Genomic DNA, 27,917 nt, shown 5'->3' with positions numbered 1-27,917 from the left:
AGCAGGGTTTGGGGGCGGGGTCTATGGGGGATAGGCGTCAGCAGAGTTTGGGGGCGGGGTCTGTGGGGATAGGCGTCAGCAGAGTTTGGGGGCGGGGTCTGTGGGGATAGGCGTCAGCAGAGTTTGGGGGCGGGGTCTGTGGGGATAGGCGTCAGCAGAGTTTGGGGGCGGGGTCTGTGGGGATAGGCGTGAGCAGAGTTTGGGGGCGGGGTCTATGGGGGATAGGCGTGAGCAGAGTTTGGGGGCGGGGTCTATCGGGGATAGGCGTCAGCAGAGTTTGGGGGCGGGGTCTGTGGGGATAGGCGTTACGTGTTGTGAATGTAAAGTTCCCGCCGCACAGAGCTCGCGTCGTTTCGTGACTGCAGCTATCACAGAGCATCCTCGGCCCTGTTTAACTTGGTGTGCGAGGATCACAGCGAGTGAAGATCTCTGGATTCTTTCTCCCTGCACATCTTCCTTTCCCCCACTGTCGATCGCATGGATCCACGGACTGACACGAGATTCGTACTCGCGCTGCTGCTGATAGTGATTGTATCCCGACCAGGTATGTGCCGAGACTTCACCTGTTTAGTTTCGAGTGGTTGTAACTCTGGGGAAAACTTTGTGTCGTCGTCAGACAAGTCAAGTCCACCATGAACCCATTGAGAGCGACCGGCCGACCGACCCTACGTATGTGTCACGTGATCTGATCGTCCTGAATTAAGGAACATTGATCCAAACTGGGGAAATGGACAACGTTGATGGATCGAGGGATTTCACCTTTTAAACTAAAGAGCAGATGTAAATCGCACCTTCCATGGATGTAAATCGCACCTTCCATGGATGTAAATCGCACCTTCCATGGATGTAAATCGCACCTTCCATGGATGTAAATCGCACCTTCCATGGATGTAAATCGCACCTTCCATGGATGTAAATCGCACCTTCCATGGATGTAAATCGCACCTTCCATGGATGTAAATCGCACCTTCCATGGATGTAAATCGCACCTTCCATGGATGTAAATCGCACCTTCCATGGATGTAAATCGCACCTTCCATGGATGTAAATCGCACCTTCCATGGATGTAAATCGCACCTTCCATGGATGTAAATCGCACCTTCCATGGATGTAAATCGCACCTTCCATGGATGTAAATCGCACCTTCCATGGATGTAAATCGCACCTTCCATGGATGTAAATCGCACCTTCCATGGATGTAAATCGCACCTTCCATGGATGTAAATCGCACCTTCCATGGATGTAAATCGCACCTTCCATGGATGTAAATCGCACCTTCCATGGATGTAAATCGCACCTTCCATGGATGTAAATCGCACCTTCCATGGATGTAAATCGCACCTTCCATGGATGTAAATCGCACCTTCCATGGATGTAAATCGCACCTTCCATGGATGTAAATCGCACCTTCCATGGATGTAAATCGCACCTTCCATGGATGTAAATCGCACCTTCCATGTATGTAAATCGTACCTTCCTTGGATGTAACTCGTACTTTCCAAGAATGTAAATCGTACCTTCCATGGATGTAAATCGCACCTTCCATGGATGTAAATCGTACCTTCCATGGATGTAAATCGCACCTTCCATGGATGTAAACCGCACCTTCCATGGATGTAAACCGCACCTTCCATGGATGTAAATCTCACCTTCCATGGATGTAAATCACACCTTCCATGGATGTAAATCGCACCTTCCACGGATGTAAATCGCACCTTCCACGGATGTAAATCGCATCTTCCACGGATGTAAATCGCACCGTCCATGGATGTAAATCGCACCGTCCATGGATGTAAATCGCACCTTCCATGGATGTAAATCGCACCGTCCATGGATGTAAATCGCACCGTCCATGGATGTAAATCGCACCGTCCATGGATGTAAATCGCATCTTCCACGGATGTAAATCGCACCGTCCATGGATGTAAATCGCACCTTCCATGGATGTAAATCGCACCTTCCATGGATGTAAATCGCACCGTCCATGGATGTAAACCGCACCGTCCATGGATGTAAATCGCACCGTCCATGGATGTAAATCGCACCTTCCATGGATGTAAATCGCACCTTCCATGGATGTAAATCGCACCTTCCATGGATGTAAATCGCACCTTCCATGGATGTAAATCGCACCTTCCATGGATGTAAATCGCCCCTTCCATGGATGTAAATCGCACCTTCCATGGATGTAAATCGCACCATCCATGGATGTAAATCGCACCTTCCATGGATGTAAATCGCACCTTCCATGGATGTAAATCGTACCTTCCATGGATGTCAATCGCACCTTCCATGGATGTAAATCGCACCTTCCATGGATGTAAATCGCACCTTCCATGGATGTAAATCGCACCTTCCATGGATGTAAATCGCACCTTCCATGGATGTAAATCGCACCTTCCATGGATGTAAATCGCACCTTCCATGGATGTAAATCGCACCTTCCATGGATGTAAATCGCACCTTCCATGGATGTAAATCGCACCTTCCATGGATGTAAATCGCACCTTCCATGGATGTAAATCGCACCTTCCATGGATGTAAATCGCACCTTCCATGGATGTAAATCGCACCTTCCATGGATGTAAATCGCACCTTCCATGGATGTAAATCGTACCTTCCATGGATGTAACTCGTACTTTCCAAGGATGTAAATCGTACCTTCCATGGATGTAAATGGTACCTTCCATGGATGTAAATCGCACCTTCCATTGATGTAAATCGCACCTTCCATGGATGTAAATCGCACCTTCTATGGATGTAAATCGCACCTTCCATGGATGTAAATCGCACCTTCCATGGATGTAAATCGCACCTTTTATGGATGTAAATCGCACCTTCCATGGATGTAAATCGCACCTTCCATGGATGTAAATCGCACCTTCCATGGATGTAAATCGCACCTTCCATGGATGTAAATCGTACCTTCCAAGGATGTAAATCGTACCTTCCATGGATGTAAATGGTACCTTCCATGGATGTAAATCGTACCTTCCATGGATGTAAATCGCACCTTCCATGGATGTAAATCGCACCTTCCATGGATGTAAATCGCACCTTCCATGGATGTAAATCGCACCTTCCATGGATGTAAATCGCACCTTCCATGGATGTAAATCGCACCTTCCATGGATGTAAATCGCACCTTCCATGGATGTAAATCGCACCTTCCATGGATGTAAATCGCACCTTCCATGGATGTAAATCGCACCTTCCATGGATGCAAATCGTACCTTCCATGGATGTAAATCGCACCTTCCATGGATGTAAATCGCACCTTCCATGGATGTAAATCGCACCTTCCATGGATGTAAATCGCACCTTCCATGGATGTAAATCGCACCTTCCATGGATGTAAATCGCACCTTCCATGGATGTAAATCGCACCTTCCATGGATGTAAATCCCACTTTCCATGGATGTAAATCGCACCTTCCATGGATGTAAATCGCACCTTCCATGGATGTAAATCGCACCTTCCATGGATGTAACTCGTACTTTCCAAGGATGTAAATCGTACCATTGCAAGCTGTCCTGCCAATTATATCGATTCGGTCCGGCACTGCTAGGTAGTTACCTGGGTTAATAGTTACCTGGGTGTATTTGTTACAGGTAATGCTTTTGATGTGTATGCAGATGTCGAAGCCAATGGAAGAGTTGAAATGTTACAAGGGCAGTGTGGATTCCATAGCAGGTCACACCAGGTGGTGACCTGGCGGAACTTTAGACATGGTGTAGACGAGGGTAGAAGAAGAGAACGTGAGATAGTCCACCACACCACAGGGGAACCTTTGCACACCTGTGGAAGAAATCACCAAACTTGGCCCAGGTGATCTTTCATGTGTCCTCTTCGACATCTGATCCAGGGAGGACACTTTTGACTTTGTTAACACTTAATTAGCATAAATTCAAGATGGCCACCACAAATTATGCTGCAACTGGAATTCTATACATCTGATAAGCAGTTACTGCTCCAAATTAAACGTGTTTGGAATATGGATTGATAGTTCTGGTGATCAGCAATCAAATTAACTATGTTTCGTGACCATACGTGGTCAAGGTCACACAAAGGTCAAGGTCACTGGCATTTTTACCGAAAATAACAACAAATGGTATATATCAGGAACCACTGCACCAAGTTGGATATACCTGATATGTCGAATGATGCTTCTGGGCGTAGGAGATCAGATGCCAAATGGTTCATGACCTTGGGAGGTCAAGGTCATGAGAAAAAGTCAAGGTCAAATGTTGATATCTGCAATATATTGTTGCGGATATGAGGACTGTATTTTTTTTATTGTGTGTATTATTATTATTGTTATTCTGCGCCTCCTGCCTCCGGAGCTGTGTAAAGGTCAAAGGGCGTCCCATAATTAGTCCATAAAGCATCCACACCACAGTAGTGTAGCAGCATAGCAAACCTGTTGTGCATTTTGTGATACAAGCACCAAATTTGGCACACTAGTAGACTATCATATTATGAAAAGATCTGGATATTGGGCCATCTCAGATTCAGAGATTTGATTTTTGCAAGATTTCGATTCGATTGGGATTGAAGAGAACACCTTCTTCGTCTTCTGTACAGTGAAGTTGCCAGCCCTGAATTCTCTGGCTACATCTGGGTGCTTCATTGGGAGTGCAACCGTGTCCCTCAGGTGAACAGGGACCCACCTGGCATAGTGTGTGTGGTCTAAGGCATGGAACCATGGGACCAGTTCCGTCAGGGCATCAAGGTACGTCGTGAATGAAGCCTGCCGCAGAGAACGCACGTAGACCAGTACCAACATCTCTAGTTCCAGCACAGTTGCCCAGTACTGAAAGTTGGGAATGTCTTCTCCTCTCTGGTGACACCAGTCTTCAAACTCAGGCAGGTCTTCTGCATCATCAGCATATGTCATACAGTGGCGTTCATACGCACGGTGTTGCAGGATGTGCAGTGCCGCTGCAGTGATTTGATGAGCTCTTCTTGTGCGGGTGACGTGGGCAGCTCGTAGGAAGGAGTCGGCCGTCCCTGGCGTTGCAATCTCAGCTTGCAAAATCTGCAAATCTTGCAAAAATCAAATCTCTGAATCTGAGATGGCCCAATATCCAGATCTTTTCATAATATGATAGTCTACTAGTGTGCCAAATTTGGTGCTTGTATCACAAAATGCACAATTCTTTTGAATATTTGGGCTAAGCCGCCCCACTACAGCTAATCATAGAATACCCCTGTTTGATAGCTTATATCTTATTATGTGTTTTAGGGTAAGGCTGTGTCTCCCATTAATTGAAATACTCCATTGCACCAGTGAAAGAGATAGATTCCCTTCATTCCCACTCCCAAAACTTCCATTCCCCCTTTTCGTCAATTGCCATTCGCATTGCCAACTGCATTTTGGGCGGTTTTCTCTTCATCCGCCATTGACCACGAGGCAGGGTTGGGGAAGAAAGGCGGGTCCCCACCTCGTCATAGAGGGGAGGAGTGAGTCAGCCCCACTCAACCAACCATGAACAAGGGGTTGGACTTGGAGAGGGTGTGGAAAGAAAGATCGAGGAGGTTCGCGAAGGTTGAGGGGCGGGGTCTATATAACCCGCAGGCAGGGCGTTTCCCAAGCGGCAGACAGGAGATGAGCTTTGGAGCTGAGACGAGAAGAAGTCCAGGGTTGAACTGCAGCTCGAGCCACCGAAACTGCACTCACTGCAGCTCGAGCCACCGGAACTGCACTTGCTGCAGCTCGAGCCACTGAAACTGCATTTGCTGCAGCTGGAGCCACCGAAACTGCAGCCACAGCAGCGTGAGGCCTGGACGGCAGTTTGGAGCAGGGCCGCGAAGGAGCGGCGGCTGCCCACGAGTCGATCAGCTGCAGAACTAGTTGGACCTCCCTATCCCGCCAGCCATCCACCAGCCACCCACCTGCCATCCCTATCATCATTCCCCGTGTAAGTGTGCTCGTAGTCTGTCTTTTGTCTTGTCCCTGGGTTAATTAAGACTGTAGGTAAGCTAGCGTTGCACTGTGTATCTAATCTCGTCTGTAAATAAACGTGACTGCTTTCTTCTTGATTATATGTGTAAATAATAAATCCAATTACCCTTTTTTTCGTCTTATTCCTTTTCCTCTTTGCATTCGGTCGCTTTAGAGTTTTCCCGATTGAATAGCGGTGGCGCGATCCGGCCAAAGTTTGGGGCAAATCGGGTATTAATCAAGGAAGCACTGTTCGGTCGCGGTAATACCAACCGCTCGGTCAAAATAACATCTTTAACCGCGTCCGTAACAATATTTATATATGTATATGTCAATTACCGGAAGGTGTTACCATAGATTAAAACCAACATTTGACTCATACAGACACGTTTATTTTGGGGAAATATTCAAACACGACAACAACATCACGGAATGAATTAATCATTGCAAATTCTCATATTCCAATCAATGTTACGTCTTCATGAATAAGATTAATTCCACCAACTAGTCAATATGCAAGATACACAAAGGTCTGAACACAGAGTGGACTTGCAGGATGATACGAACGATACACCCTCGATATGGTTTATTTTAAAAGAGAGTACCACACATGACACATGATGAAATGTCGACACACACGTGGTGCTTAGGGAGTGGTGGTGGTGGTGGTGGTGGTGGACCAGGATGGTAATTTGGCGTGCCGACTGACATCGAAGCCAGTACACCGGGAAAAAGATCACAGGAACATCGGAAAGTGTCAGTAAATGAAAATTTACATTAAAAAAAAACCATAAACACGTCCGTAAAAAAAACAAAAAAAACAACATTTAAACCCCTATTGATATCCAGCATTTGAAAATTGTAATTTATATAAATGTGAACCTTGAAATAAACATGACGATGGCCGTAAATGAAAAACATAAAAAAACATCCGTAAATGACAATTTACATTTAAAAAAATCGTAAACGCGTCTGTAAAAAACCAAAAACCAAAAAACAGACAACCCCAATTGATATCTCACATTTGAAAATTGTAACATACGTTACAATTGTATAAATGTGAACTGTGAAATAAAAACCTCAATTAAAAGTTGTGTAAAAAAACAAACAAACCCGTAAACGCGTCCATTAAATAAATAAACCTAAATTGATATCCAGCAGCAGGTCAGTGATGCAGGTACATAACAAAGAGAAGCTTTATGATTATAGTTAAAGGGAACTTTAAATATAATCATAAAGCTTCTCTTTATTATGTACCTGCGTACAAAGCACGGTTTGTTATTGCTTACAATCTGTAAGCATACCCCGCTCAGCAACATGTGTTGTCTCTTCTTCAACAACAGGGTCCTGGAAACATGTTTACGCAGCTCCAGGAATCATGTTTACGCAGGTCCAGTAATCATGTTTACGCAGGTCCAGTAATCATGTTTACGCAGCTCCAGGAATCATGTTTACGCAGCTCAAGGAATCATGTTTACACAGCTCCAGGAATCATGTTTACGCAGCTCCAGGAATCCAGTTTATGCAGCTCCAGGAATCATGTTTATGCAGCTCCAGGAATCATTTTTACGCAGCTCCAGGAATCGTGTTTACGCGGGTCCAGGAATCATGTTTACGCAGCTCCAGAAATCGTGTTTACGCAGCTCCAGGAATCGTGTTTACGCGGGTCCAGGAATCATGTTTACGCGGGTCCAGGAATCATGTTTACGCGGGTCCAGGAATCGTGTTTACGCGGGTCCAGGAATCGTGTTTACGCGGGTCCAGGAATCGTGTTTACGCAGCTCCAGGAATCGTGTTTACGTGGGTCCAGGAATCATGTTTATGCAGCTCCAGGAATCGTGTTTACGCAGCTCCAGGAATCGTGTTTACGCGGGTCCAGGAATCACGTTTACGCAGCTCCAGGAATCAAGTTTACACAGCTCCAGGAATCATATGTTTACACAGCTCCAGGAATCATGTTTACGCAGCTCCAGGAATCATGTTTACACAGCTCCAGGAATCATGTTTACGCAGCTCCAGGAACCATGTTTACGCAGCTCCAGGAATCGTGTTTACGCGGGTCCAGGAATCATGTTTATGCAGCTCCAGGAATCGTGTTTACGCAGCTCCAGGAATCGTATTTACGCGGGTCCAGGAATCACGTTTACGCGGGTCCAGGAATCGTGTTTACGCGGGTCCAGGAATCGTGTTTACGTAGCTCCAGGAATCGTGTTTACGCAGGTCCAGGAATCATGTTTACGCAGCTCCAGGAATCGTGTTTACGTAGCTCCAGGAATCGTGTTTACGCGGGTCCAGGAATCGTGTTTATGTGGGTCCAGGAATCGTGTTTACGCAGGTCCAGGAATCATGTTTACGCTGCTCCAGGAATCAAGTTTACGCAGCTCCAGGAATCATGTTTACGCAGCTCCAGGAATCGTGTTTACGCGGGTCCAGGAATCATGTTTACGCAGCTCCAGGAATCGTGTTTACACAGCTCCAGGAATCGTGTTTACGCGGGTCCAGGAATCATGTTTACGCGGGTCCAGGAATCATGTTTACGCAGGTCCAGGAATCATGTTTCCGCAGCTCCAGGAATGGTGTTTACGCAGCTCCAGGAATCATGGATGATCGTTTTAAGGCCATTTTTCCCTGCTAGAGCGGGGGTTAGCCTTGCGGGCCCCATGACAATCATGGTTCCCTGTTTGAGGCAATGTTTTAATGGTCGGATGCCCTTCCTGACGTGAACCCTTAGTCGCATCTTACGATGCGCAGGGATACGGTGTATCTATTCTAAGTCGGGGTACACACCGGGATCATTCATCCCAGCAAGCTGGTACTTGATTTGCCGAACTCGGAAGGATGACAGGCTGAGTCAACACCCCTGGCGTTAATTCAGCGATCGACCGGGATTCAAACCCAGGATCCTAGGATCCCAAGCCGGCACCCTAACCGCTAAGCCAACACCAGGCTTCTGGGTATATGACATATACTTCTGGGTATGTGCCTCCTGCTAGAGCAGGGTTTAGCCTTGCGGTCCCCATGACGATCTTCTCCATTTTGCCCTATTTTCTGCATCTCTCCTTGTTAACACCCTTGCCCGCATTTCTTCTTTCACCACCTTTAGCCAAGTCTTTCTCGGTCTTCCCCGTCCTCTACTTCCTTCCACATTCATTTCCATCACTCTTGTCAACCAGTCACATTCATCCTTCCTCAACACATGACCAAACCATCTCAACCTGTTTCTCTTCACAGCATCCATCACAGGCTCTATTCCCATCATCTTTCGCAATTCATCATTTGGCTTCCTCTCTCTCTCAACGATACTCCACACATCCACCAAACCCTTCGCATTTACACCCTTTCCAGCCTTTGTTTCTCCTCGACGTTCATTACCCATGTCTCGCTCCCATAAATCATAACACTTCTTGCACATGCAGCAAACACCTTTCCCTTCAGCTTCAACGACACTCCCCTCCTCGTCAGCACGCCACTTAGTTCCCGAAACTTCTTCCATGCACATCTCACCTCGGAACCGTTGCCGAGTCTGATCCACCTTCTCCAATCAGCATGTCTCCTAGCTGGCAAAATGGTTCCACACCTTCCAGCTTCACGCCATCTCCAATATCCAACTCAACATTTCCTCCATCTGCAGCTCCCTCTGTTTGCTCAGACCTTTTGCCTCCATACATTCCTTCCACTTGTTCATCTTCTCCTTCAGTCCATCCATACTCTCCCCAATCAACCCCAGATCATCTGCATACAACTCCCGCGGTAAACCCTCCTTTACATTCCGAGCCAGCACCTCCATCACAGCTACAAATAGTAGTGGACTTAGTACCGACCCCTGATGCACTCCCACCTTCACCTCAAACTCACCACTGTTCCCGTCCTTCGTCCTTACAGCTGTGCGCGCTCTTTCATACATTGCCATCACTACTCTGATCAACCATTCCTCCACTCCTAACTTTCTCAATGCCCATGTCAATACTTCGCGTGGAACCCTATCGAATGCTTTCTCCAGATCAACAAACCCAAGAAACAACTTCTTCCTCTTCTCCATGTACTTCTCCTGCAACTGCCTTACAATAAAAAGCACGTCTGTCGTTCCTGGCATAAATCCAAACTGCATTTTGTCGATCTTCACCTTCTTCCTTGTCCTCCTCTCCAACACCCTTTCCAATATCTTCATTCCATGCTCCAATAACTTTATCGCTTCATACGAGCCACAGTCCAGAGGGTCACCTTTCCCCTTGTATCGAGGGACGAGGGTACTCAGTTCCCAATCCACTGGAATGCGGCCTTCTTTCACCGCCAGATTACAGATCTCTGTCATTCTCTTCACACCCCAACTTCCTGCTGCCTTCAACATATCTCCCACAACTCCCGTCGGCCCTCCCGCTTTTCTACTCTTCATTGCTTTTGTCGCTTCCTCAACTTCCTTTTCAGTTGTCTTCTCTGCCGGTCCTAAACTGGGTTACTCTCTATGTTGCCATCCCATTCATTCTCTGTATTCAACAGCATTTCCATATATCTCTTCCATCTTCCTTTAATTCCATCTGGGTCCACAACGATTTGTCCCACTTCATCCTTCAAGCAACTCACCCCCATCACATCACACACCTCTCTTTCACTATCTGCTTTGCAATCCTGAATACCGCTCTCTAACCCTCTTTCGAATCCAAGCGTTCTCCGAACATTTTCCTTCATGCCTCCTGCGCCTTTGCTACCTCTTTCTTTGCAGCCTTCTTGCCTGCCTTATAACTTTCATGCTCTGCCTCTTCTTCCCCCGTACCCTTTGCTTTCTGTCACTCCTTCCTCTTCTCGTCAATCCTCTTTCCAACTTCGTCATCCCACCACCATGTTTCCGAGTGCCTCGATGGTCCTTTTGTCCATCCACATACCTCACCAACGGCTCCGAACAGACTATCTTTCATTGACATCCAACCACTTTCAAGCTCAACCACATCATCCTCTGCCATACTCAACCTCTCTTTTAATGCCTCCCTCACCATTGCCTCTTTCAACCTCCACACCTTCATTCTCAGTTGGTACTTCACCCGCCGAGCTCTGCTCGCACCTTTCACCCTTATGTCGCAGACAACCAAGTGGTGCTGTGAAACAGCCTCCTCCCCCGGGATCACCTTTGTGTCCCGGAGGTGCCCCGTATCTCGCCTACGCACCATCAGGTAGTCAACGGTTGTCGTCGACCCACCTGAAGTGTATGTAACAAGCTTATTGTCCTCTTTCTGGAACTGAGTATTACAAATCAACAAATCAGCTCCATCAGCAAACTCCAAAATCCTTTCATCTTATCCATTCATCATGACATATCCGTAACCCCCATGAACTCCCTCAAAACCGTCTACACTCCTTCCCACATATCCATTTAGGTCTCCTCCTTCCACAACAACTTCCTCATATTTCACGTTTTCCATAAGCTTCTCAATCGCACACCAGAACTTGTCCTTCTCTTCATCGCTCCGACCGACCCGTGGAGCATATCCCGAGATGACGTTCACCAACAGCTTTCCAATCATCATTTTCTCCATCATCAACCTTTCACTCACTCCAGTCACACTCACCACACTGTCTACAAACTCCTCAGAAAACAGTACACCAACACCATGTACGCCTTCCGGGCACCCTTGCCACACAAACTTGTGTTTCTGTCCCTGCCTAACCTTCACCATTCTCACACCACTTCCCTTCCATTTCGTCTCCTGCACAAAACATATGTCCACTCTTCTTCTGACCAATACTTCCACCACTTCTCCTGATCTCCCTGTCATTGTCCCTACATTCCATGTCCCAAACCTCAGAAACCGATCTCCACATGGGGCATCAGACGTTTGTCGTCATAAATGGAGTGATTTCCACCCTTGCTTCGATCGGGTTCCCCACCTTGAGTTTTGAGAGGGAGTGAGGTCTTATACGGGGTACTTCGGGCTGTACCCTGCCCATATGTAGTTGTAATTGTCACAAGCGGTAACCCGTGAAAATCACGGGCATAAATAGTGTTTATGTTCATACAAACTAACTTGCCCTTCGTCTTCCTTTCCACTTACTTTCAAAATAATTGTGTCAGTTGGCACCAACATTTATTCTGGCGGATCTCCTGAATATCGCTTTGTATTCAACTGCAGTATTGTCTCTTATAGTGTGGTTACTGGTAAGTATCCCCTTTACATTTCTGATCGCATTTATATTTATATTAAAAGGCGTAGCATGCCTCTCGAGGCGCTGCGCGTCCGGCACACATCGGGACATCTTCTTCTTCTCCTCGGTATCAAGTGCAGCGTCTGTGCGTAAAACAAAATGGCATGGGTTATTCAAAACTTTTCACTGATTTTCAGCTTTTATTCCACATTTATAGACATTTGGAGACATAGGTATGCTTATATGGAAGGGTTAATCATAACTACATAGTATCACACATATCTTAGGGCGACAGGAGCAATAGCTGGAGAGAAGTTCCGATTACAAACTTCAGAAATAAGCGTTTTAATGATATACAGTCACGTGAAAAAGTAAGTACGCCCCATATAAAGTTTTGACTTTTTCAACATATTTCAACATACAGCTATTTGTTCTTCATTTCAACAATATTGAGAGATAAAGGTGATAAATACAACAAATATCATGAAACATTTACATTCTGTAGTCCATTGTATAATTTAAATAAACATAAATGCAAATTTCGCATGTGGAAAAAGTAAGTACACCCCCACATTTATCACTACTTCAAATACCTAAAATTAGAATCAGGTGCACCAGCTCAGGTGCAAATGATTAGAACATCGTTAGAGAGGATCTTGGAGGAACCTGTCTTATTTAAACCTCAGACATTTAATTTGGTTTGCTCTTTGTTGTTGAAGTGTGTGGCGTCACCATGCCTATATCAAAAGAGCTCTCTGAGGCCTTCAGAAAGAATGTTATAGACGCCTACGAGTCTGGGAAGGGATTTAAAAAGATCTCCAAACAATTTGAAATCAATCATTCGACTGTCCGGAAGATCATCTTCAAGTGGAGAAGATTCCAAACAACTGCCAACTTGTTCAGGCCAGGCCGCCCCAGCAAGTCCAGCCGGAGAGCAGACCGCAAGATGCTGAAAGAAGTCTCTAAGAACCCCAGAATGTCATCACGGGACCTACAGGTAGCTCTTGCCACTGTTGATGTCAAAGTACACGAGTCTACCATTAGAAAGAGGCTGCACAAATTTGATCAACATGGGAGGTGTGCCAGGAGGAAACCTTTGCTGTCCAGAAAGAACATCAGGGCAAGACTAAAGTTTGCCAATGAACACCTAGGCGAAGACCAGCACTTCTGGAACAATGTGCTCTGGACAGATGAGTCAAAGGTAGAGCTATTTGGCCACAGTACCAGAAGATATGTTTGGCGAAAACCAAAGACAGCATTTGACCACAATAACCTGATACCAACTGTAAAGCATGGTGGTGGAAATATTATGGTTTGGGGCAGCTTTGCTGCATCAGGACCTGGGCAGCTCACCATCATAGAATCCACTATGAATTCTTCATTGTACCAGAGGGTGCTTGAGGATAATGTGAGGCCATCTGTCGGAAAATTGAAGCTCAACCGAAGGTGGGCCTTGCAACATGACAATGATCCTAAACATACCAGTAAATCCACCAAGGAATGGCTGAAAATAAAGAAATGGAGGGTTCTGGAATGGCCAAGTCAAAGCCCGGATCTAAATCCCATCGAGATGTTGTGGGGGATTTGAAACGAGCTGTGCATGCAAGAAACCCCTCAAACATCGCACAGCTGAAATAATTCTGCATGGAGGAGTGGGCCAAAATTTCTCCCAGTCGATGTCAGAGACTGGTAGACAGTTATAAGAAATGCCTACTTGAGGTTGTTTCTGCCAAAGGGGGCGATACCACCTATTAGAGCCATGCGTGTACTTACTTTTTCCACATGCGAAATTTGCATTTATGTTTATTTAAATTATACAATGGACAACAAAATGTAAATGTTTCATGATATTTGTTATATTATATCACCTTTATCTGTCAATATCGTTGAAATGAAGATCAAATACCTGTATGTTGAAATATGTTGAAAAAGGTCAAAACTTTACATGGGGTGTACTTACTTTTTCACGTGACTGTAGATGGTTCCATTTTTGAGGCAATGTTTTTATGGCCGGATGCCCTTCCTGACGCCAACCCTTTCAGTCGCCTCTTACGACACGGAGGGATACGGTGTACCTATTCTAAACCGGGGTACACACCGGGCAGGATAACCTTGCATTATCCACTTGCCTTCACTAATGTTAGTGTGGGATAATGTTCACTGTTATTGTTGGCAGGATAACCTTGTGTTATCCACTTGCCTTCACTAATGTTAGTGTGGGATAATGTTCACTGTTTTTGTTGGCAGGATAACCTTGTGTTATCCACTTGCCTTCACTAATGTTAGTGTGGGATAATGTTCACTGTTATTGTTGGCAGGATAACCTTGTGTTATCCACTTGCCTTCACTAATGTTAGTGTGGGATAATGTTCACTGTTATTGTTGGCAGGATAACCTTGTGTTATCCACTTGCCTTCACTAATGTTAGTGTGGGATAATGTTCACTGTTTTTGTTGGCAGGATAACCTTGTTATCCACTTGCCTTCACTAATGTTAGGGTGGGATAATATTAACTGTTATTGTTGGCAGGATAACCTTTTGTTATCCACTTGCCTTCACTGACGACCTTCATCTCAAAACCCATTTCCAAAACGTACAAAACGCTCTCTTGAAATAATCAATAATTGTATTTCATCTCTACTCTCCAACCTTTTGGGTTACCTACACTTAACTGTTGATAGTTGCACTGGTTGGTTGAATTTTTTCCCCCAAGATAAATGACCTCGTCTGTTACGGAGGAGGTTCCATCAGCTCCAGATTTCCACTTAAACCACCGTACGTTAGTGTTGTTTACGTCATCCCTCATGGCTGTTCAAGGTTGCGGTTACTGGTCAAAGTCTGCACGAGTGTTAACTCATACGCGGCTGCTGGGTTAACGAGCTGGAATGGTGTTTGGCAGAATGTAGAGTCGGTAACACATTACAAATGGGTGAGTGGGTGAACACGTGGACACAATAAAAGATGAACAAACACGAGGAGGAGGAGGAGAGAAAGCAAGTAGATATTGGAGGTTTAATGAGGATGGAAAAGATCATGGGAAGGGACAGAGGATGATGTGAGATGATGTGCGCTTTCACTTGAAGCCCGAGAGAGAAAAGTAAAATTGAAGTCAGAAAGGAGGTTCCACAACCACATATATTAAGGCAAGAAGCTCATGGAAGAGCTAAGAGGGTGGGACTCCCCCAAACCGTCAGACATTGAGGGGAACAAGGACACGAGAGACAAATGGACAATATCGGTGATTGCATGAGCTGCAGGTACCACATCGATCTCAAATTTGCTGAGTTATTGAAAGTGTTTGTAACCCAAACAAAACCATTCAAAGTATTGACAGACATTTTTCTTGTTGTTGTGTAACCCACCCTGATGTACTCAGACTCGTCCCGGGCAGATGAAGGTCAAAGCTCAAGGGCCTCTCCTGGACCTCAGAATTCTGAAAGAACACCTTTGGTAGAAAATGGCATCTCTCACGAGGATGTGGAAAAGCTGAAGTGGTATTACCGCACTGGGGATGGTATGGTGACAGTTAATGTACACAAAGTCTAAATATCTACCAATTAATTGTATTTGTTTTAGGAGTTGTTTCGGAGCAAGAGCAAGTACAGAGGACCCAGGTGTGTGATCCTGTGTTGCAGACCTGGTATGGAAATACACCATCTTGGCATTGGCAGTGCTCGCTTGCATCATCGGTGTCCTGCTCTTTAGCAACGGCATTCTTGCCCAACGGTGAGTCAGTGTCCAGGTTGATTTTGTGGTATTGCTGTGTTATTCGAGGTTCGATAATCTCCGTGGAATGGAGCAAGTGTTCGCATTCGGCCTGTGCACGTCTGTGTATTTTGCGAAAAGTGTACACGGTCCGTTTGTTGATCGTGCAAACATTAAAATCTACCGTCACGAAAAAAACATTTGGTCAAACGCAAATTAAATTTCTCCAAGATTAATTACTTTACGTTAAACAACAACAACAACAACACCAACAGGTAAATGTAGTAATTACATTCCATTTATTTTGCAGCTTTAAGTGACTAATTAATTAATCTGTTATGAGAGAGGAAATAATAACTTGCAAAGAGAGTAAAGACAAACAGAAAAATGTAAACCGATGTATTTTAAAAAGCGGCACAGCAGATGTGTGATTATTATTATTATTATTAGCACTTATTTTGCTAGAACGGTACACCGGGCGGCTCCTTATTAGCAGATGTGTGCTTATTATTATTATTATTATTATTATGCAGCGCTTATTTTGCTAGAACGGCACACCGGACGGCTCCTTATTAGCAGATGTGTGCTTATTATTATTATGCAGCGCTTATTTTGCTAGAACGGCACACCGGACGGCTCCTTATTAGCAGATGTGTGCTTATTATTATTATACAGCGCTTATTTTGCTAGAACGGCACACCGGACGGCTCCTTATTAGCAGATGTGTGCTTATTATTATTATACAGCGCTTATTTTGCTAGAACGGCACACCGGACGGCTCCTTATTAGCAGATGTGTGATTCTTATTATTATACAGCGCTTATTTTGCTAGAACGGCACACCAGACGGCTCCTTATTAGCAGATGTGTGCTTATTATTATTATACAGCGCTTATTTTGCTAGAACGGCACACTGGACGGCTCCTTATTAACAGATGTGTGCTTATTATTATTATACAGCGCTTATTTTGCTAGAACGGCACACCGGATGGCTCCTTATTAGCAGATGTGTGATTCTTATTATTATACAGCGCTTATTTTGCTAGAACGGCACACCGGACGGCTCCTTATTAGCAGATGTGTGCTTATTATTATTATTATTATTATTATACAGCGCTTATTTTGCTAGAACGGCACACCGGACGGCTCCTTATTAGCAGATGTGTGATTCTTATTATTATACAGCGCTTATTTTGCTAGAACGGCACACCAGACGGCTCCTTATTAACAGATGAGTGCTTATTATTATTGTTATGTTGGTGGGGTAGGGGCATATATAGATTTAGGTGGATCTGCATAGGTAGGTGCTCCGGTGTCGTGAAGAAGAAGAAGAACCATCTCGATGTAAGTAAGTCAGGGACCTGTCTAGCCCGGTTTGTCGGAGTCAGCTGCGTATCTGTGTCCCTGCCATGAGGAGGCGAGGCTTGGTAACTAGAATTGGGGCATAAGGATAAGATTCCACTGTATGTCGTTCCCTCTGTGATCATTCCGGTGTCCCTTATGGCAATACATCACATACATTAGTTAGTCCCATTAGCGCACACATTAATAAATACTCCCCTCTCACAATGACTGACCGGAAGAACCAACAGGAAGCAACCACGCACTACGGCGCCATGGCAAACACACATCGACCAGGCAGGCAATAGCCACGCCCAGGACTCGTGATTGACAGGGGGGAGGGGCGAGCAACAACCCGAGCACCGATTGGAGAGGAAGGGAGGTGAAGGATGTGCCACACTGATTGGCCACCGACCGATGACACCAACGCAAAGACGCGAGACGCTCGGCCAATCAGTGCGGAGGGCGCAAAACACTACCAACAAGCGACGCGCTCATTGGAGGAGAAGCACCGGTGACGTGAAACACTACCAACGAGCTACGCGCGGATTGAGGGGAAGAGAGCTGACGTCACGGGCCGGGCAGTAAAACCACTCGCTGGCCGACATTTCTTGCTTTTCGTTGTTAGATTCCATCCTGCCCGGACCTCTCTCCCCTTCTCTCCCGTTTGGACCTCTTCCCTTCTTGCCTTTTCGTTCCCGTTTGGACTTTCGCTTGGTGGACGTTGGAAAGACGGTGGGGCGCCGACGATCATCCTCCCTGTTGTTCGTGCTCCTGGTGCCTGCGTGCGAGTGCTGTGTGGCGTGTGACAAACCGTGCAGCGAGGCTGCTGTTCGCGCCAAGGACCGAGCGGTTCGCGCCGACCAGAGCCGCGTCGGACGGAGCCTGACCGACCCGACATCCAGACTGAGATAAGCTCGCACACACTAACACAACGTTTTATTTTATTCACTCTTCATGTGTCCGTTGCAGTCGAAGTCCGTGTGGGAGCACTCCATTATAGGGGTTTAGTTTTTACCGTCGCGTTCTTTGTTCTCGGGTTCCGTTTAATCAATATTCCTGTTGTACATTTTACATCTGTCTCGGGTTGAATTGATTTGCAGGTTGAAGACGCCTGCGTGCGGGGCCGTGAGTATACAAAAAAAAAAAGGTAAGTCGGCATCCTCCCCGAATCCCCCTGCTCGCGTATTGTCTGCCATCAATTGGAAACACCTCAAAGTAAGCTCGATTAGCTGTCCGTGGACGCTCTGTCTTGATAGAGTCGTCCACAGGACTATTATTATTATAACGCAGCGCTTATTTTGCTACAGAACAAATTTTGGACCCAGATGGAATTAAAGGAAGATGGAAGAGATTTATGGAAATGCTTTCAGCTCTTTCATGAGCCTCGATCTTGGGGGGGAAAAAATAAAATAAAATAAATGCTGTTGAATGCAGAGAATGAAAGTGATGCAACATTGAGAGTAACCCAGTTTAGGACTGGCAGAGAAGATAACCGAGAAGGAAGTTGAGGAAGCAATTAAAGCAATGAAGAGTAGAAAAGCGGGAGGGCCGACGGGAGTTGTGGGAGATATGTTGAAGGAAGTGGAAGGTTGGGGTGTGAAGAGAATGACAGAGATCTGTAATCTGGCGGTGAAAGAAGGCCGCATTCCAGTGGATTGGGAACTGAGTACCCTCGTCCCTCTATACAAGGGGAATAGGTGACCCTCTGGACTGTGGCTCGTATCGAGCGATAAAGTTATTGGAGCATGGAATTAAGGTATTGGAAAGGGTGTTGTAGAAGAGGATAAGGAAGAAAGTGAAGATCAACAAAATGCAGTTTGGATTTATGGCAGGAAGAGGAACGATACACCCTTTTTATTGTAAGGCAGTTGCAGTAGAAGTCCATGGAGAAGAGGAAGAAGTTGTTTCTTGGGTTTGTTGATCTGGAGAAAGCATTTGATAGGGTTCCACGTGAAGTAGTGACATGGGCACTTAGGAAGTTAGGAGTAGAGGAATGGTTGATCAGAGTATTGATGGCAATGTACGAGAGAGAGCGCACAGCTGTCAGGACGAAGGACGGGAACAGTGGTGAGTTTGAGATGAAGGTGGGAGTGCATCAGGGGTCTGTACTAAGTCCACTACTATTTGTAGCTGTGATGGAGGCGCTAGCTCGGAACGTAAAGGAGGGTTTACCGTGGGAGTTGTTGTATGCAGATGATCTGGTGTTGATTGGGGAGAGTATGGATGGACTGAAGGAGAAGATGAACAAGTGGAAGGAATGCATGGAGGCAAAAGGTCTGAAGGTGAATATCGGAAAGACGAAGGTGATGGCAAGTGGTAAAGCATGTGGTGAGGTGGAAAGAACTGGGAAGTGGCCATGTTTTGTGTGCAGGAAGGGTGTCAGAGTGAACTCAATTCAATGTACAATGTGCGCTGAGTGGGTTCATCAAAAATGTAGTGGCCTGAAATGGGCATTAACCAATGTGGCAGCTACATTCAAGTGTAAGGTGTGCACAGAGGGAGCTGCAGATGGCGGAAATGTTGAGTTGGATCTTGGAGACGGCGTGAAGCTGGAAGGTGTGAAAACATTTTGCTACCTTGGAGACATGCTGAATGGAGAAGGTGGATCAGACTCGGCAACGGTTGCTCGAGTGAGATGTGCATGGAAGAAATTTCGGGAACTGAGTGGCGTGCTGATGAGGAGGAGAGTGTCGCTGAAGCTGAAGGGAAAGGTGTATGCTGCATGTGTGAGAAGTGTTATGATTTATGGGAGCGAGACATGGGTAATGAACGTAGAGCAGCAACGAAGGCTGGAAAGGGTGGAAATGCGAATGGTTCGATGGATGTGCAGAGTATCGTTGAGAGAGAGGAAGACAAATGATGAATTGCGAAAGATGATGGGAATATAGCCTGTGATTGATGCTGTGAAGAGGAACAGGCTGAGATGGTTTGGTCATGTGTTGAGGAAGGATGAAAGTGACTGGTTGAGAAGAGTGATGGAAATTGATGTAGAAGGAAGTAGAGGACGGGGAAGACCGAAAAGACTTGGCTAAAGATGGTGGAAGAAGAAATGCGGGCAAGGGGGTTAACAAGGAGAGATGCAGAAAATAGGGCAAAATGGAGAAGATTGTCATGGGGACCGCAAGGCTAACCCCCGCTCTAGCAGGGAAAATGGCCTTAAAATGCATGTTGTTTCATTAAATATTTCCATCTTTAAATAAAGGGTACCTGGAGGAAAGTTATCATTGATTGATTAATTAGCGTTACGTAACAGCACTGGAATCACACACCCCTTGTAACACTCCGTACAACATTGACATAGATGCACAGAATCACACACAGGATAGCGTCGGCTTTTAATCGCTTCAATTAATCCATCCCAAATTGAATACAAGCCGGTGTCGTACGAAGCATCTTCAAAATGGCCGCTGCAAAAGATTTTCGTTCAATCAATAATAACCGCCAAACCATGTGATGTATGAATTATTCAAGGGCAGCATAGTATAGGCAAGGTATGGGAAACATATGTGTGAAGTTTCTGTTCGATCTGCTCAGCCGTTCCGGAGGAATGGCTTTTTAAAGTTTTATTCTTCAAAATATCATCATCGCCAAACCATGTGACCTATGATGTCATGGTCATGGAACTTTTTTTCGTCTTGGGTATGAGATCATGCATGTAATGTTTTACCTCGATCTGTTCAGCCGTTTCGGAGAAAAAGGGTTTTTAGTGGTTTGTCAGGCTTTGGTGTTAAAACAAATATGGCGGCTGAATCACGTGACCAATGACGTCATTATTTTATTTTCGCCGCCAATTTATCCCTCTGATGCTCAACAAATTTCATCTTGATCGGATGAAGTTTGTACTTGTCGAATTATGACGTATGACATCATTAAGATATGTTATTCCACATTGGAGAGTTCTTTACAATGAGCCATGTCTCAATTTTGTCTATGCAGCGCTTTCGGCGATATCGAAGTGCAAAGTTTTTCGGTTTTTCCAAGATGGCACCCGTTCCACGTGACCTATGACGTCATAATTATAATTAAGATATTCTGCAGGAGGAGGTGCACCCATGGTGAAAGTTTCCTGTCAGTTGGACCAACAGTTGCAGAGAAAAGTATATTTATTCTGTGCGGACAGAGGCAGACAAACTGACTCAAATGCAATGCCCTCTCGTCTGGTGAGGGTAAATATGAAACAGCACCAATGCACATATGAAAAAATGTCCATAAACATGGCGGCGACAAAAATTATTTGCAGGTCCCGCCTCTTCACCCGGCGCCAGGGGAAACAGATTTAATAAGCTGGTGGCATAAACCCCGCCCTGAACGGACTGATAGATGGAAGACAGGATTCGGAGGCCGGCTCCTTTTGTAGTATAGATTGGGAACAGAACATGTACATTGTACACATTCACAGATTTTTGTGAAAGTTTATAAAAAACATTTCCGTGTACACGGTCACAGCCTTAGTTTGTATGCGTGTCCGCTCTATACACATTGGTTGGAGAGCAGACGTGAAGCCACCCACAATTGTAACCTGAAAAAAAAATCATGCGTCCACCATTTTGGCCGAAGACATCTTGGGAAGTGTTATATTCACAATTGCCATGCTCTCCATACAAGTTTCCTGTGTAAAACAACTTAAGCGACGTTAAAATGACAATGAAATATCAAAACGGAGTCGATAAGAATCGTGGCCATTGTGAAGGCCTCAGCTATGTATAGGCCTCAGGCTTCAGGTATCGGCCAATGGATAGATCAGTAAAACCTGGGTTATTTTTATTTTAGGAGCGATCAAGGCAGTGGTCTGTTGCCTATACACCGCCTGAATAAAGACGTGTCAAAAGAACGTTTTGCGCACCGAGAACATGATTGCCCGTGCTAAGAGTGGGTACTCTGATCCTAGATTTAATCATCCAAAGGTTTATTCTCCCAAGAGCAAATTTCCCACCATGGGAAACAAGGCATCATTAGAACATTAGTCCTTTGTCAGAGCACGAAGGAAATGTGGGTAAAAGGGCGATGCCGATAGTGTTGGGCAGGGGTCAAAGATCACGGTGTCAAAGATAAAGGGTTAAATGTGAGGTGGAGGGCGGATTTGCTGATTATTTGACGAGGGCCAAAGATTTTATTAACCAATCAAAAAGAGCAAAGGGACTGTATGATGAAGGATCAAAATAGTGATCTTGAACCAATGCCCAACACTATGTAAACCTTCCCTCCACACACATTCGACACAATCTTCGACTGATCGTTTCAATGGCGCGGACAAACACTGCAGACTCTCCCCCTCTGCTGACGTTTCCCTCTCGCTCTGATGAAAGGCAAAGCTCGTAGCATCAGCACTTTGTTTGCCATTAGCGATGAATATAATCTTATCAGCACCTGGTTAATAAAACACAAAATCTCATCCACTGATGCAGGCAAACATTGGCTTTCACACACTCTGTTGTTTTATAGACTGTGTGTTGCGAGGGTAAATAAAGAGGTGCAATGTACCAACCTTTGCCCTTCCTCCTAATTGCAATGAGGAATGAAAGGTTGGCCGTTTTATCACGAGGTCATAACTTGATAATTATTAACATACACCGTAAGGCATGAAGACAGCACCCTGTCCAAGATTATCAACATTTTTCATTGCTGAGAACCTGGCCAGGTTACAACTCCATAAAAAGGGAGGGATTACTCCATAAAAAGGGAGAGGTAAAAAACGCATGGACACAGCTAAGACTTCCAGGAAAGAAGTCTATTTCAAAAAAGTGGATCTGGGGTGAATTAACGGGGGTAGAAAAGATCAAGGTTTTGGATGGAGTAAGATAAGAGATGGTGGTGAACAGCTGTTTTAAAGACCTGGAGGGTGGAGTGGGATTGAAGGGAGTGAGGGAGTTTGTTCCAGAGGCGGAAGAAAAGAGGAATGAAGGAGTGAAGGTGAGCAGAGAGTCTTGATTTTGGCAGTTTCACCACAAGAGGGTTGCAGGCAGATCTTGTGCGACCTGTAGGAATATTTGGGGGACAGAGCCCAGAGAGCCGGGGGGGGGGGCGACTAGGCCGGAGAGGAGTAGGTAGGACACAAAGACCACCTACCTGCTTGCGGTGAGTCAATGAAAGGCCCTCAGAGTTAGCTTCATCGTGGGAGATTCCAATGATTCTGAATGCTTTGGTTTCAACAGCGTGAAGCCGAGCGAGGTGTGAGGCAGGAGCACCAGCCCAGAGAGGAGACCAGTATTCCATTGAGCTGAAAATGAAAGCTTTGTAGATGGTGAACTACTCAGGTGTGCCAAGGAAAGACGTCGCACGACGGAGGATGCCCAATCGGCCACTGGCTTTGGAGGCCAGCTTGGAAATGTGGTTTTCCCAGGAAAGATCATGGCAGATAGTGAGACCCAAGAGCTTGAGTGACAGAACTTCTTCAAGAGGATTGTTCAGAAAGTGGATGGGAGGGTTGTCCAGTCGGTCTTTTCGGAGAGACATAGTAAGAGTGTGAGATTTGTCAGGATTGAAAGACATGCTCCACTTGTTTGCCCAGTCTGATTTTGTCCAGGTCTGCAGAGAGTGAGGAGGCTGCAGACTGCCGATCTGAGGGATGAGGAATGGAGCGGCAGAGAGTGGAGTCATCAGCAAAGAGATAGAGAGGATTTTCCAGAGAGTCGGAGAGATCATTGATGAATACCAGAAAAAGCATAGGGCCCAGAACACTGCCTTGGGGCACTCCAGCCTGACCAGGAAGAGGAGAAGAGAGAAACACATTCAGGGCCACACTTTGACTATGAGGAGAGACGACGTCCGCAAGCCATGCGTGGAGATTTCCATGGATACCATAAGAGGAGAGTTTTGTGAGCAGAGCGGGGTGCCAGACCTTATCAAAGGCACGAGATATGTCAAGGGGGAGAACTCTGATTTCCTATACAGACAACTCCATAAAAAGGGAGGGATTATACAGACAACTCCATAAAAAGGGAGGGATTATACAGACAACTCCATAAAAAGGGAGGGATTATACAGACAACTCCATAAAAAGGGAGGGATTATACAGACAACTCCATAAAAAGGGAGGGATTATATAGACAACTCCATAAAAAGGGAGGGATTATACAGACAACTCCATAAAAAGGGAGGGATTATACAGACAACTCCATAAAAAGGGAGGGATTATACAGACAACTCCATAAAAAGGGAGGGATTATACAGACAACTCCATAAAAAGGGAGGGATTATACAGACAACTCCATAAAAAGGGAGGGATTATACAGACAACTCCATAAAAAGGGAGGGATTATACAGAGAACTCCATAAAAAAGAAGGGGTTATACAGACAACTCCATAAAAAGGGAGGGGTTATACAGACAACTCCATAAAAAGGGAGGGATTATACAGACAACTCCATAAAAAGGAAGGGATTATACAGACAACTCCATAAAAAGGAAGGGGTTATACAGACAACTCCATAAAAAGGAAGGGATTATCCAGACAACTCCATAAAAAGGGAGGCGTTATACAGACAACTCCATAAAAAGGAAGGGATTATACAGACAACTCCATAAAAAGGAAGGGGTTATACAGACAACTACATAAAAAGGAAGGGGTTATACAGACAACTCCATAAAAAGGAAGGGATTATACAGACAACTCCATAAAAAGGAAGGGGTTATACAGACAACTCCATAAAAAGGAAGGGATTATACAGACAACTCCATAAAAAGGAAGGGGTTATACAGACAACTCCATAAAAAGGAAGGGATTATACAGACAACTCCATAAAAAGGAAGGGATTATACAGACAACTCCATAAAAAGGAAGGGATTATACAGACAACTCCATAAAAAGGAAGGGGTTATACAGACAACTCCATAAAAAGGAAGGGGTTATACAGACAACTCCATAAAAATGAAGGGGTTATACAGACAACTCCATAAAAAGGAAGGGGTTATACAGACAACTCCATAAAAAGGAAGGGGTTATACAGACAACTCCATAAAAAGGGAGGGGTTATACAGACAACTCCATAAAAAGGGAGGGGTTATACAGACAACTCCATAAAAATGAAGGGGTTATACAGACAACTCCATAAAAAGGAAGGGGTTATACAGACAACTCCATAAAAAGGAAGGGGTTATACAGACAACTCCATAAAAAGGGAGGGGTTATACAGACAACTCCATAAAAAGGAAGGGGTTATACAGACAACTCCATAAAAAGGAAGGGGTTATACAGACAACTCCATAAAAAGGGAGGGATTATACAGACAACTCCATAAAAAGGGAGGGATTATACAGACAACTCCATAAAAAGGGAGGGATTATACAGACAACTCCATAAAAAGGGAGGGATTATACAGACAACTCCATAAAAAGGAAGGGATTATACAGACAACTCCATAAAAAGGAAGGGATTATACAGACAACTCCATAAAAAGGAAGGGGTTATACAGACAACTCCATAAAAAGGAAGGGGTTATACAGACAACTCCATAAAAATGAAGGGGTTATACAGACAACTCCATAAAAAGGAAGGGGTTATACAGACAACTCCATAAAAAGGAAGGGGTTATACAGACAACTCCATAAAAAGGGAGGGGTTATACAGACAACTCCATAAAAAGGGAGGGGTTATACAGACAACTCCATAAAAATGAAGGGGTTATACAGACAACTCCATAAAAAGGAAGGGGTTATACAGACAACTCCATAAAAAGGAAGGGGTTATACAGACAACTCCATAAAAAGGAAGGGATTATACAGACAACTCCATAAAAAGGGAGGGATTATACAGACAACTCCATAAAAAGGGAGGGATTATACAGACAACTCCATAAAAATGGAGGGGTTATACAGACAACTCCATAAAAAGGGAGGGGTTATACAGACAACTCCATAAAAAGGGAGGGATTATACAGACAACTCCATAAAAAGGGAGGGGTTATACAGATAACTCCATAAAAAGGGAGGGGTTATACAGACAACTCCATAAAAAGGGAGGGATTATACAGACAACTCCATAAAAAGGAAGGGGTTATACAGATAACTCCATAAAAAGGGAGGGGTTATACAGACAACTCCATAAAAAGGGAGGGATTATACAGACAACTCCATAAAAAGGGAGGGATTATACAGACAACTCCATAAAAAGGAAGGGATTATACAGACAACTCCATAAAAAGGAAGGGGTTATACAGACAACTCCATAAAAAGGAAGGGGTTATACAGACAACTCCATAAAAAGGGAGGGGTTATACAGACAACTCCATAAAAAGGGAGGGATTATACAGACAACTCCATAAAAAGGAAGGGGTTATACAGACAACTCCATAAAAAGGAAGGGGTTATACAGACAACTCCATAAAAAGGAAGGGGTTATACAGACAACTCCATAAAAAGGGAGGGGTTATACAGACAACTCCATAAAAAGGGAGGGGTTATACAGACAACTCCATAAAAATGAAGGGGTTATACAGACAACTCCATAAAAAGGAAGGGGTTATACAGACAACTCCATAAAAAGGAAGGGGTTATACAGACAACTCCATAAAAAGGAAGGGATTATACAGACAACTCCATAAAAAGGGAGGGATTATACAGACAACTCCATAAAAAGGGAGGGATTATACAGACAACTCCATAAAAATGGAGGGGTTATACAGACAACTCCATAAAAAGGGAGGGGTTATACAGACAACTCCATAAAAAGGGAGGGATTATACAGACAACTCCATAAAAAGGAAGGGGTTATACAGACAACTCCATAAAAAGGAAGGGGTTATACAGACAACTCCATAAAAAGGGAGGGGTTATACAGACAACTCCATAAAAAGGGAGGGATTATACAGACAACTCCATAAAAAGGGAGGGGTTATACAGACAACTCCCAGTTTGAGAACGTGTTAGGTTCCTGGATCCTGTTCTCGAAGCGAATTTAGTAGAATTTGATTGAAAGCAAAATATTATGCAAAATAATGTAAGTATTCACGAAAGAGAATTAAAAACCATTGAGAGTTCAGTGAAGTTATTAAAGTAAATATAAAGTACCGCACAATAATACATACATAGACACACGACACAATACCAAGACACTCAAATGAATCAAAATGTACATCATTCAGTCATACGGACAGAAAGATCATTTGAGGCGGCCGTTCTCAAACCGAGAGTTGTCTGTACTACAGCAATGACTTTGGAAGGTAAAATTGTATGATTCTTGATGAGATATCAGTAATGTGCTTTGGCTGTCTCCTTCAGGAAGGAAAAGCAATCGCCACCAACTCCGAATTCTCAGGCTGAAAGGACGATCATGGTGGATCGGTCAAAAGATCACCCTGATCGTCAGCTTCCCCCCGCACCCGTCTTGGAGGATGCCGAAATCCCAGTTTCTTATGAACATTCCGACACCCAACGTTCTCCGGACGTCGGTGCCCGCTCTCCATCTACGAACGTCAGCCGATCACCACGGGCGTCCGGAGGCACGTCTTCAACCCCCCACGCCCCCCCGAGGGTCCCGGCGGACCAAGGGTCTCCCCGGCTTCGGCCTGGAGAGGTCCTGGTGAGTTGGAAAGACGGCACCGTTTCATCACTGTATGGCACCAACGTGTGACTGTTCTGACTCGAGTGATCTCACACGTCAGTCATCAGTACTCGATGTAAGCAGACTATAATCGATTAGAAATTTCCAGTTAATGCTTCGTCTTTTTTAAAAATAACTTGCAGCTTCAAGAGAATATATTGAGTACTAAAAGTCATTTTTTACACTTATGAGGAAAAGTTTTGTTACATTTACACCTTTGAGCAAAAATAAAGATCTTACAAATGATGCTAAAA

The 27,917-nt window shown here is 44.8% G+C and overlaps 1 protein-coding gene across 1 annotated transcript; it reads left to right on the top strand.

The window, feature by feature from the left end:
• The first annotated feature begins 262 nt into the window (after positions 1–262).
• On the top strand, positions 263–27,917 carry SLC51B (SLC51 subunit beta). Its single transcript, XM_068104183.2, has 4 exons — positions 263–544; positions 15,456–15,593; positions 15,715–15,805; positions 27,342–27,917. The coding sequence occupies exons 1-4, from the start codon at positions 478–480 to the stop codon at positions 27,691–27,693; spliced, it is 648 nt and encodes a 215-aa protein (XP_067960284.2). The 5' UTR covers positions 263–477; the 3' UTR covers positions 27,694–27,917.

The sequence above is a fragment of the Myxine glutinosa genome, chromosome 11 (genome assembly GCF_964187855.1).
Source record: "Myxine glutinosa chromosome 11, kmMyxGlut1.1, whole genome shotgun sequence".
NCBI classification, from domain to species: Eukaryota; Metazoa; Chordata; class Myxini; order Myxiniformes; family Myxinidae; genus Myxine; species Myxine glutinosa.
This window is presented reverse-complemented; position numbering and strand designations above follow the sequence as displayed.

Coding starts and splice junctions, on each gene's coding strand:
- SLC51B (XM_068104183.2), top strand. CDS start 478: ATGGATCCACGGACTGACACGAGATTCGTACTCGCGCTGCTGCTGATA. Junction 15,594..15,714: donor GTATTACCGCACTGGGGATG/GTATGGTGACAG, acceptor CCTGTGTTGCAG/ACCTGGTATGGAAATACACC. Junction 15,806..27,341: donor AACGGCATTCTTGCCCAACG/GTGAGTCAGTGT, acceptor TGTCTCCTTCAG/GAAGGAAAAGCAATCGCCAC.